The sequence below is a fragment of the Equus quagga genome, chromosome 1 (assembly GCF_021613505.1).
Source record: "Equus quagga isolate Etosha38 chromosome 1, UCLA_HA_Equagga_1.0, whole genome shotgun sequence".
In the NCBI taxonomy this organism is placed as follows: Eukaryota; Metazoa; Chordata; class Mammalia; order Perissodactyla; family Equidae; genus Equus; species Equus quagga.
Window position 1 is genome coordinate 36931311 of NC_060267.1, and position 12517 is coordinate 36943827.

At 37.8% G+C, this 12517-nt stretch overlaps 1 protein-coding gene across 1 annotated transcript in view; it reads right to left on the reverse strand.

The window, feature by feature from the left end:
* ETNK1 (ethanolamine kinase 1) overlaps window positions 1-4616 on the reverse strand; it is a 73084-nt gene extending 68468 nt beyond the window's left edge. The window contains exon 1 of the mRNA XM_046666280.1: window positions 4183-4616. Coding sequence (XP_046522236.1) covers window positions 4183-4338 — 156 coding nt within the window. The 5' untranslated portion in view covers window positions 4339-4616. The remainder of the gene's footprint in view (window positions 1-4182) is intronic.
* Window positions 4617-12517: the final 7901 nt, after the last annotated feature.

Sequence of the window (12517 nt, forward strand, 5' to 3'; positions counted from 1 at the left end):
GGACTCAAGGTTCCTACAGATATCATATCCTTCTGAAACTTAATATATTACTTAAATTTACCTAAGACTTTTCAGAAACTTCTATCACTTAAAGAACAAACTCATCTTTTTAAAAATGGGAAAGAAAATTAATTACTAAATTAGAACACTAAAGAAAACAAGATTTAATAGAGCAACTGTATATATCTGGCTTTTGATTGTTCATTTAAAATAAAATATCAAATATTAAATATCAAATCAGCATTAAAATAAAGTAATAGATTTTTAATAGAATACTTCACTATCTCCAACATGGTTAAGTAAAGAGGAAAGGGATATGAAAACTGCTAGGTAGCTAGTACAGAACCTTCCACAAAGTTTCCAAGATACTGTCTGTATGATTAAAAAGTAAAATTAAAAGATTTAAAAATTATGCACACAAAAACTTGAAGTACAGCAGAAAGAATAGTATGCTTTTGGAATGTTCTTGTGTAATCTTTGCATGTGAACAAAATTTGAATGTTCATTCCAAAAACACCATACTGTATTTTTGTCTTCCTGATCAAACTAGGAATTTCAAAGAATGGATGTATTGTTTGTTTTTGATTCGGGCATCCAATATATAGCAAGTACTCAGTAGCAGCAATAATTATCATGAGATGATCACGAGAGAAAGCATTTATTTCATTCTTAAAACAACCCTTTGAGACAGCAGCAATTGGACCCATTTTACAACTAAGGATACCGAGGCTTAGGAAAGTTAAGTAACTTGACAAGGGTAACAAAGTAAAGTATAGAGCCTGGACTCAAAACCAGCACTATGTTCAAACCCTTGACCACTGGAATATGCTGTTTATTGAAAATCTAAGTTAATATAAGGTACCGTACAGCAAGTGATCTCATTGAGACCCTATAGCAAGAACAGATATGTTAGCTTTATAATGTCACATAATAATTACGTTCTATCGGAACTATGAAGGCTTTGCCATCATCTACTAAACGTCCCAAGTTATAGAAAAATTCACATAGTGACAAGTTAATGAAAAAACATTGTCCAACACTGCAGACAGAACGATCCAGAGACAACATACTGGAATATCGCAAACGCTGATTCATCAACTGTTCTGGAAGAAAAACAATTTTAAGAGTCTCCTGAGAATTACTCTGGTGGGCCTAGGAGATCTCACTTGATTTTTTATTTCTTTATACAAGGACTATCCAAAGAAATGGAAGTAAATCAAAACTCCGCATCTTCAAATAAGATAGGAAGGGAGTTGTTACCTCACAAAAGGAGTACTATCTTAAAGGAAATTTAGGCTCACGGGAACTTAAAGAAAAATCTTTTTATGAGCCAAAGCTTTAATTTTTAAAAAATTAATTTTACACAAGAATGGTTTCCCTGCCTTAATTATAATAAAACATGAACTTTCCTTGGTCAAGAGCAATAATTCATGAGTTCTCATTCCAGACCTGCCATTTACCAAACTGCAAGCTCAGTTTCATTAACTATAAAATACATATTAACAGCCTACACCTACCCCACAGGACTGCTGTTGGGTAAAGGAATGTGAAAGTGCTTTATAAACGGTAAAATATTACTAAATCAAAAACATTGTGACTGGTATTGTTTTAGACCTACTCTGCCTATTCTAAGATGCTGCACTCCAAAAAGCTCACCAGCTCTTTTAATGGCCTGGATAGGAAAACAAAACAAACTTGGTAAAATCCTATCTAAAATAAGATACTATTTCCTGTGTCCATAAGTTTTGAGCAAAGAGTGGGCCCTCTATCATTTTGACTGCATCAAAGTCTTTTTTGCTAGCTTCTGGATTTTCTGATATGTTTTGAATAGTTCAGTTGGCAGGAGTTAATTGCCAGATAAAGTAAGTATTACTAGAGTAAGTTTCTAGGTATGTTTAAAGCATTATTTTGAATCATATACAATTTTTTAAAAATCTTTGGGAAAAAATGGGCTATATTACTGCTACCTCACTCTTTTAACCTACTGACTATATGATACATACTTCCCCTTCTGAAATGAGGTATGACTTTTTATACTTCAAAAGAAATAAAAACAAATCTCAAAAATATATATTCCCATTGAGATTTACTAAAGAAATCCTGAAGCATCATAAAAGCAGTTTGTAATGACCTAAAATGTGAGAGTTAGATCTACTAAACTGAGAAATGAATAACCATCAATTCAGCTTCGTAGTTGTCCCAGCTTCTGGATGAAAAGCTTTGCCTGCACATGGAAGGATTGCATTTCTAACTAACAATCATCCTCAGGGCAAAATAAGTGGTAGTATTTACCTTCACTTACAAATAAGTACATGAATTTAGATGATGAGTCCAAAACTCTTACAAGACAAAAGTCGCTACATAGATACAAGACAAGATTCAATCCCAACTACTTTCCAACAATCAAAAACAGTTTGATGTTACCACATTTTGTCCCTTTTTTGCCTATATCCTGGCTTTACTTCTCTGAGCTTCACCTAAAAAAAATAGTACCTACCAAACATGGTTGTTTAGAGGATAAAAAAATCTGGCACATCGTACCTTACAGTGAGTATTATTACTGTTCTACAGAGAAACACTTCAACGGAAACTCTAGTCTTCAAAGCTTCAAACTTTAAAGTTTCTGCTTAAAAAGTAACACAGTTTGCCAATACCAAAGTTACCAGGAAGCAGCACTGCCTTTAGTTAATATCTAATTTATGATTGACTGTCAGAATGTAAATCATTTTAATAAATACAAAAATCTTCTATAATAAACTACAAATAAGTTACTGAATAATAAATTAAAGAAGTCAAGAGTTTCAATTTGGAAGGGTGAACTGTGGAAGTTTCAATTAATTTAATTTTCCTTAATTAAAGAAAATATATTAATTTTTTTAAATAACATATGAAAATAATTTTGGATTCACTATGTCCTATATACTTGGCTAACAAACACTCCCTTAAAATTTCAAAATTTTTGTCTAACAATTTTTTTCCCAAAAGACAGGATCCTCTTGATCTGCTCAAAACTTTTCTGGGCAATAAGAAATGAAACTAACACTCATGACACCCCGAGTGTCAGGAACGTTCTGGGCCCTAGGACACTGTTCATGTTTTATTCATCTTTGTATAGTTGACTACTTTTAACAAAGAATCTGAGACACCGTTAAGTCAGCAACATTGCTAAAATAAATTAGTCAACAAAACAAGACACATGATTTTGCCACTTCAGTGAATGTTCTTACATTATTGCTTAGATCTGAATTAGATCCTCAATTATCCTAACCTTTAAAATTACGTTGTTTTGTGTTTGCAAGGGAACAGAAGGTTCATTTTCATATACAGTTCCTGAAACTGCAAAAGTTAAAAACACTTAGTATTCAAAATAAATTTCACGTATACTAATCATAACTTATTAGAAATGTTATTAGAAAACGCCTAGATTCTTAACTTTTTCCTCCCAATTTTTATCTTCTATGAACACACTAGCTCAAGAAAAAGAAATATTCACAAGCCACTGATCATTCTAACATCAGATACTGTTAATTTAACTAACACGACTGAAAAAAAAACTCAGAAATATCGATGCAAACCAAATAATGTGTATAGTGTTCCCTAAGAACCCAATCTAGCAATACATGATGATCATGGTCTTTACTTTTGAATCAAGTACTCTCGCCAATCCGAGGATTTGAGAAGACAAAACGCAGGGTGAGGCAGCAATGGGTGTAAACCGACGGGGGAGGGAAGGGAAAAGAAAAGATCAGAGAGGATTAGTTATTGCATCATTTATGGAAGGAGAGGAGAAGGTTGCCTGGGCCGACTGGCGAGGATCCCTTGCAAGAGGGAGCGCAGAGGGTTCATTCTGCAGTTAGAAAGGACAGAGGAGGGGGAGGAGGGGCAACTATCAACAGGAATCTTCCCGGGGTAGAAGGGGTGCGTCACTTACGTAGCCGCTTCTAGAAAGAAAAAACGTGCCCTCGGGATAACCTCAATATTAGCGTTGGTGAAAGCAGGGGGGAGTGACCTTCCTAGGTGTAACGGAGGAAAAACGGGATCGCTTCCCAAAGGACTGAGGGAGAAGACGTTCGTAGGTCCCGCCCGCTCATCCGGGAATAGAAGGATTGTAAGGACCCCCAGGGCCGCGTCGGAGTTGGCAGCGACCCAGGGCCGCGGGGGGGGGGGGGGGGGGGGCGTTACCTGCAGGGTCACCTCCTGAGGGTCCCAGTGCGGCCGCAGGTGTTGCAGGAGGCTCAGGGCCCCCTCCCGGCAGCGCTGCTCCTCCTGATCCTGAACCGTGACGTCCAGCTTGGGCACCTCCGGGGAGCCGGGCGGGACGTGGATGTAATTGGCCATGGCCCAGGCGACGGCAGAGACTATTACAACGACGACGGCGACGGCGACCACGAGAACGGCGGGCGCCGACAGGCTGGTGGATCCTTCCGTCCCGGGGCGCCCTCGCGGGAGGGCAGGGGGCGTTCAGACTGACAGGCGAGCGGTAGGAGAACGACTGGAGGGGACACTCTCGCTGACCTGGGTCTGGACAGCGGCTGAAGCGAGCTGGAGCTGCTCACGGGGAAAATTCCTCCCGTCTGCACCCGACCGCCGGCGGCCGCGGAGCACGCCGGGACTGGCCTGACGCTGGCGTCACACGCGGGGTGGGGCCTCCGCCTACGTCAGGGGCCGAGGCCGACTTTCTAGCCCCCGACACAATGGGCTGGCGGACCCAAGCTCGGTTCCTCCGCTGTCAGCGGATGCTACTGCAGTGTGTGCTGCTAGGCTGAAAAACGCGGGGCTCCTCCTCCGGACTGAGCCTCATCCCTGCCAAGACCTGGAAAGCGTTGAAGCTTTAGCTCACCTGATCAGGAGGGTCTTGGGGTCCGAGTTAGAGTTAGATCTTGGAGCTGCTGTGTACTGGGGACTACGTAGTTGGGTTGACAACTAAATTCTCATTAGCTGTACGCTCAGATCATGGTCTTTGAACCAGTAAAGGTATTTGGGTAATACAACGACAGACATCACTTCAAGATTTCTTTTGAAGTGAGATGTTTGACCATACTGAGAATGATTCAGAGCCAGGGAAAATAGGTTGTAGACTGGGATGAAGATGAAAGGGAAGGAAAGCAAATAGTTTGGAGGCTCAGCGCTGGAATAGCTCAGTGCCTGTTGCAGGGTATCGCTGAGTGGGCCTTGAAACGGCTAACTTCAAACTTTTACTCTTAAGGTTTTATAGCAGCTATTTCCCCTCTTGAGGGAATATCGGAAACTGGGTAATCTACAAATAATTTATTGGGACCACCTGATTTTCCTTATGACTGAGGAAAATGATTTGAGATTTGACCTCTTAATCTGTCTTCTTTGCAGCATTTAGTACATGATGAATACAGTTTGTTAGTGGTAAATTAAGTCACTAAGTGGATTCAGCTTAACATTCAGAATGTTTGTCATTACCTCATTAACGTCAATTTACGTTCTGATTGTTCGGAAAGAACCTACTTACCTTTGAAAATTACAAAATGCATAGCTCACTATCAATAAACATAAACTAAAAAGAGGGAAAAGAAGGTATAATTTTCTAATATAGAAAGTTAACTCAACATTTTCCAGACAGGCGTGTTTTTTTTTAAATCACGTACTACAAGAAACACTAAATTATACGTTCCTTCCAATTTGGGGAGCAATAATATACTAATACCTTCTCATTTCAAGATAGTATCTCTTAAATTTTTGTATAATTTGCATTTTTTAATAAACAGTACAAGTGGGATTAAAAATTAGGAAAGGATGGGCTAGTCAAATGGTGCTGGAACAATTGCCATTTGTATGAGAAAAATTTTTTGATCCCACCTCATTATATACAAAAATCAGTTCTAGAAGATTAAAAGCCTAAATGTTACAAGCAAAACTTTCAGAATATATAGGAAATATCAGTTCTTATCAACTTGATCTATAGATTCAATGCAATTCCAATCCACATCTCAGCAAGTGATTTTGTGGATATCCACAAACTGATTCTAAAGATTATGCAGAGAGGCAAAAGACTCCGAATAGCCTACACAATACTGAAGAAGAACAAAGTCAGAAGATGGACACTATGCAACTTCAAGACTCAGTGTAAAATTACAGTAATCAAAACAATGTGGTATTGGCAAGAGATTAACCAAATAAACCAATGGAGCGGAATACAGTCCAGAAATAGATTCACACAAATGTAAACTGATCTTTGAAAAAGGAACAATAGCCATTTGTATCAGATTTCAATGGAAAAAGGATAATCGCTTCAATAAATGACACTGGAACAACTGGACATCCACGTACAAAAAAAAGGTGAATCTAGGGGCCAGCTCCTGGGACTGAGTGTTTAAGTTTGCGTGCTCTGCTTTGGTGACCAGGGTTTTGCCAGTTTGGATCCTGGGCGCAGACCTAGCTCGGCTCATCAGGCCTTGCTGAGGCGGCGTCCCACATGGCACAACCACAAGGACTTAAAACTAGAATCTACAACTATGTACTGGAGGGGTTTGGGGAGAAGAAGAAGAAGAACAAGAAAGAAGATTGGCAACAAGTGTTAGCTCAGGCGCCAATCGTTAGGGAAAAAAATGTGAATCTAGACACAGACCTTATACCTTTCACAAAAATTAATTCAAAATGGATCATAGAACTAACTATAAAATGAAACTATAAAATTCTTAAGAGAAAATTTGGGTTTGGCAATGACTGGGAGAAAATATTTGCAAAACACATACCTGATAAAAGACTTGCATCCAAAATATACAAAGAACTCAAAACTTAACAATAGGAAAACAAACAACCCAATTAAAAATGAGCAAAGGGTCAGAACAGCCACCTTACCACGAAGATATACAGATAGCAAACAAGCATATGAAAACATGTTCAACATCATATGTCATTAGGGAATTACAACTTAAAACAACAGTGAGATACCACTACACACCTGTTAGAGTGGCTAAAATCCAAAAGACAACAACAAATGCTGGTGAAGATGCAGAAAAACAGGAACCCTCGTTCTTCATTGGTGGGATGCAAAAAGGTACAGCCACTTTGGAAGACAGTCTGGCAGATTCTTACAAAGCTAAACATAGTCTTACCATATGATCCAGTAATCTTGCTCCTTGATATTTAGCCAAATGAGTTGAAAACTTACAAAACACACAAAAACCTGCACATGAATGTTTACAGCACCTTTATTCATAATTCCAAACTTGGAACTATGATATATGTATTATATCTATATTAATAATATGTAATATGCATATTATTACATAATATATAAATTCATAATTTATTCATAATGCCAAAACTTGGAAGCAACCAATATGTCCTTCAATAGGCGAATACATTTATAAAAAATGGTACATCCATAGAAGGGAATATGATTCAGCATTAAAAAGAAATGAGGGCGTAATCCACACAAAAAAACTTGGAGGAAACTTAAATACGTATTTTTAAGTGAATGCAGCCAATCTGAAAAGGCTATATACTGTATGATTCCATCTATACGACGTGCTGGAAAAGAAAAAACACTAGAGACAGTAAAAAGATCAGTGGTTACCAGGGTTGAGCAGAGAGAAGAAGGGATGAACAGATGGGACGCAGGAGATTTTAGAGCAGTGAAACTATTCTGTATGATACTGTAATGGTGAACACACGACATTATGGATTTTTCAAAACCTATAGAACTTTGCAAGATGAAGCGTGAACCCTAATGTAAACTATGGACTTTAGTTCATATTTATATCTTCGGCAAGGCAGTAGTTACTCAATAAATATAAATGAATGAATAAAAAAATGTATAATAAAATATAGGATCAGCTCTCTGTGAGTGTAAGGTAAGGAAGGATTTCCTAAACAAGACTCATAGAGCAGACACCATGAAGGTATAGGACAGGTAAATTTGAAAACGTGAAAATTGAAAACTTCGTAAAGTTAAATGACAAGCCATAAAAGAAGAAAAGATAATCATGATGTATATGATCAGAAAAAGAGTAGTATTCAGAATACCACTAATCACTAAGAAAGCCAAACCACCCAATAGCAAAAGGGGCAAACATCAATTTTCAGAAAAGGAAATCCAAACAGCCAATAAGCTGATGAAAATATAACTTTCTAACTAATAATTAAGGCATTGCAAATTAAAACAACAATGAAATAACATTTTATATCCATATTGATTGGAAACATTTTGAATTCTGATAATGCCAAGTGAATATTATTGGTGGGAAAGTAAATTTATTTTTTTAAAAAACTGGGAGCCGGGCTGGTGGTGTAGTGGTTAAGTTCGTGCTCTCCACTTTGGCAGCCTGGGGTTCATGGGCCCACGATCCCTGGGCGCAGACATACATACTGCTCATCAGGCCATGCTGAGGAAGCATCCCACATATGACATAGAGGAAGACTGGCAACAGATGTTAGCTCAGGGCCAATCTTCCTCATCAAAAAAAAAAAAAAAAAAACCCCAAAAAACTTGGAAAACAATTTTGCAATATTCAATAAAGTTGAAGACAGGCATTTTTTACCATCCACCAATTTCAATTCCAGGTATATACAAAGATCCCACACATATACATGAGAAAGTGTGTACAAGAATGTACACTGCAGTATTGTTCATAATAAATAAAAACTGGCTGCAACCTAGCTGTCTCTTACTAGGGAAAGGATTGGATGGATGCATTGATAGAGAGAGAGAGATGAATATCCTTTAACAGAATAAAGACGGCGGATGGAATGTATGCATCTCCTTATGCACACATTCAGGAGACAAGAGTGGCCCTAGAAGTCAGAAATCAAGCAGTGGCTCTGAGGACCCAACAGCAACTGAACCTCTGCTTAGTTTGTGAACAGTTGACTTCTCTGCCTGTTCTCTCTCCACCCGTTTTTATCTCTATTCTGCTTCTAATTGTCTGTTTTGGCTTCCTTGTGATTTCTACCTACTGGTTTCTCTCTGTGTGTCTCCCTGTCATTCAGATTTTACCCAATAGTTGTTCCCAGTTGCTTTCTATTGCTTCCTTTATCACAACAACCTGTTTTATGTTTTGTGTATCACTGTTACTCTGTAATCTTGAAATCAATGTACTTACTTTTCTAGAATCTATCTTTTGTACTACAATGTTAGCCCCAAGCGAGCAAAGACAATCTATCTTGTCTAGTGCCCCATTTCCACTGACTGGAATAGTGCCTGGAAAATAAAAGATACTCAATAAATAAATGCTTTAAGCCCACCTAGTTTGCTTCCGAAACTGCCAGTTTCACATAAGAATAGCCCTCAGTCAGGGCTTGTATTGGTTTATCACCATAGAGTATTGTGATTATGCTAAACTCTCCTGCGTGACCACTTCCTAGCCCACAAGCCAACCCGTAAATTATCTAGGGCTTTGGAACAAATCCTTAGCTACAGGCATCATTAAAACCATCCAGCATCTTGCAAGATGTCTAGAGGATACAAAATAGTTATGGAGATATAACATCAGTATAAAGTGTCCGGCACATTTTAGTCCTCTTCCTGTATTTAGCATGACATTGGGGCCCTCCAATACCTGGAATGACCTGCCTCCTATCTCTGCTTCTTGAAATTGCACTCATTCTTCACTCTCCAGCAATCATCTTCATGGAGCCCCCTAGATTTCTGAGTCCAAATTTACTTCTGTTTTTATACATCTGTTAGAACACCTAACAAACTTTGCCTGATGCCACCCACGTTGTCGATGTAAGTCATAAAGATTGTAGCACACGTAAAAGACTAGTAAAACATTTATAACTTACTACATAATAAGCATCTTGTAATGAGGGAATGAAAGGATCACTGAATGTAAGTCCAGAGCCTCTAGTCATAACTATTTTAATTACAATGGACTCAACTTTAGTTACCAGAGTAATAACATAAAGAATTTGCAGAAGAAAAGATTCTGTGAAATAAGATTATGTGGGCATGACTAATAAGCTAGATCATCCACCAAATTAAAAACATGTTTAAAATGAAATCATTCTTGTATGCCTAACAGAGTTAATGTCGTTGTAGAGGGAACTGAAAATTCAGAAATCTAAAACATCTGTGATACCTGACGTTCCAGGACATGAGTGTTCTGCTCCTCGACTCTCCCTCCAAAACAAAGGAAAAGGAAGAGCCTCTGAGAGCTTCAATTTTCAGAGCTGCTCCATAAAAATGAGGCTGCACCTGTTCTGCACTTCACATCTTTAAGATAGCCTAAAGGAGCTGGCTGTCTATAAACTACTGCGACGACCACATGAAATATCTAAGAAAGGCTGTGCTAGTTATAGGTATGCTCAGTTATAAGAGCTAATAAATATTTAACTCTATAAAACATGTCACGGGTGCTTGTTCTAACTTGCCTCTTTTTCATTTTCCTAGAATCAAATTATAACTCTACTTCATATAATAGATTAATTTCCTGAGAGCAAGAATTCTCTCAATTTCCTTTTTATATCCTTTATGGTCTCAAGAGAGCACCTTGCATATTGTAAATCACAATTATTGATTTAATTGATCTGAGAAATATATCAAGCGATTCCTAATTTTATCCATCTAAGGGAATAAGACTTTTTAAAGATCCTTATATGAGTAATGAAAGAGGGTGCATCTTACCAAGTGTCGAATCATATCATAAAGCCATAAATTATGAGGCTGGCACAAGAATAAACAGATCAAAAAAAGAAAAAGAGAGAAAAATCCAAGTGTATATGCGTATTTAGTATGTGATATTTTAAATCAGTGGGGAAAAGCAGATTAATTTTAAAAATAATGTTGAGATTATATGCTTTATAGAATTTGATAAAGTTGGTTTAGCAGTCCTTATTATTGTTATTTAAGTGGTATTAATTAAAAATCCACAAGTGCTGGTCAATACTTCATCGTAGTTCTATATATCACAGTGGCAAAAACATCACTTTAAAGATGAAAAAGCAGATATTTAGCTTTCTTAAATCCTGTGTTTTTGTTTTTTTTTAAAGATTTTATTTTTTCCTTTTTCTCCCCAAAGACCCCTAGTACATAGTTGTGTATTCTTTGTTGTGGGTCCTTCTAGTTGTAGCATGTGGGACGCTGCCTCAGCGTGGTTTGATGAGCAGTGCCATGTCCGTGCCCAGGATTCGAACCAACGAAACACTGGGCCGCCTGCAGCGGAGTGCACGGACTTAACCACTCGGCCACGGGGCCAGCCCCCTGTGTTTCTTTTTTAATCTGTTTTTCCCAGGACTTCGCTGATGGTTGTCATTAATAGGCACCTAATAATTATCTTTTGAATGATAAAATGAGTGACCGGCTAAACACGTTCTGCATTATCATTTAAAACCATTTTTTCAGACTCCTAAGGTATACTGAATTGAATAATCACTCTATATTCTTTTCCTACCATTCTAACTTTCCCCCAAATGCACCTAATTACTTTAACACCAATTCCTAAATTAAACATTTAATATCTCTATTCTTATGCCTATTCAGTCCTCCATACGGAGTGTTTGAAACAGTATTTTGATATTTGGAAGTAAGGATTTCAGAGTAATTGTGTGTGCACACAAACTATAATGGTTAATCCCTACTCCATAGCATTTGACAAACACACAAGTCCAGCTTCAGATTCTACCCTATCTTGCTCCAAAGCATGCAGTTTTGCTTTCTGGCTCTTTAAGGCATATTATACAGAGACTAGAGAGATAATGAAGGGTATTAAAAGGATTTGAGCTTTGTAGTTAGACATTCCTGCTGTAGAATTTGAGCAATTTTTAAAATCTCTTTTAACCTTTGTTTCCTTATCTGCAAAACAGTGATAATAACAGAGATGCCGACATTGTAATAGATGATTGTCAAATCTTCAGAATAATACTGGTCCTAGTAAGGGCTCAAATATATTTTGAGCCCTTATTGTTAAATTTTTACCTGAATTAAATGAAATGGTACATAATAATTAGCTATTATTAAATGAGATGGTGCCATTATTATTAGATAGTAGAAGATAAAAGGCTTTCTTAATTTAAGCCAGGGGAATTGTTCAAATGTTAAAAGCTTGGTTCAGTAAAGGGATTTCAAAATCCAGAACTGTGTTATGGCTTTGGGTCTGCCTAACTGAAGAATGCTTCTCCCTCCTTTCCTTGGGATAGGTTTATCAGAGGCTGGCAGAGAATATTCTAGAGGAAAGGTAAGGAGAATATCAGGACCTACTTTCTCTGGCCCTTTGTAATCCACTAGGTCTGCTCATGTTACTGTCCTTTTCTCCTCGTTGTATATTTTAAAGCTGCCCTGAGTAACATGACCTGGAAAGAGAGCACAATAGCAAAGAAAGAGGAGTGACAAAGTGACTGGTGCCTCAGTGATAATGTCTGCAAGTCACCTAAAACCAGAGCAGATGCGAGGAGATTGGCCATTATTGTGGAGGATGTATTGATATGAAAACTCTGAAGATTGCTAAAGAAATCATTGAAATACAAGTTTTCCTTTTTTTGTTTTTTTTGGTGTGGAAGATTGGCCCTGAGCTAGCTTCTGTTGCCAATCCTCCTCTTTTTCCTT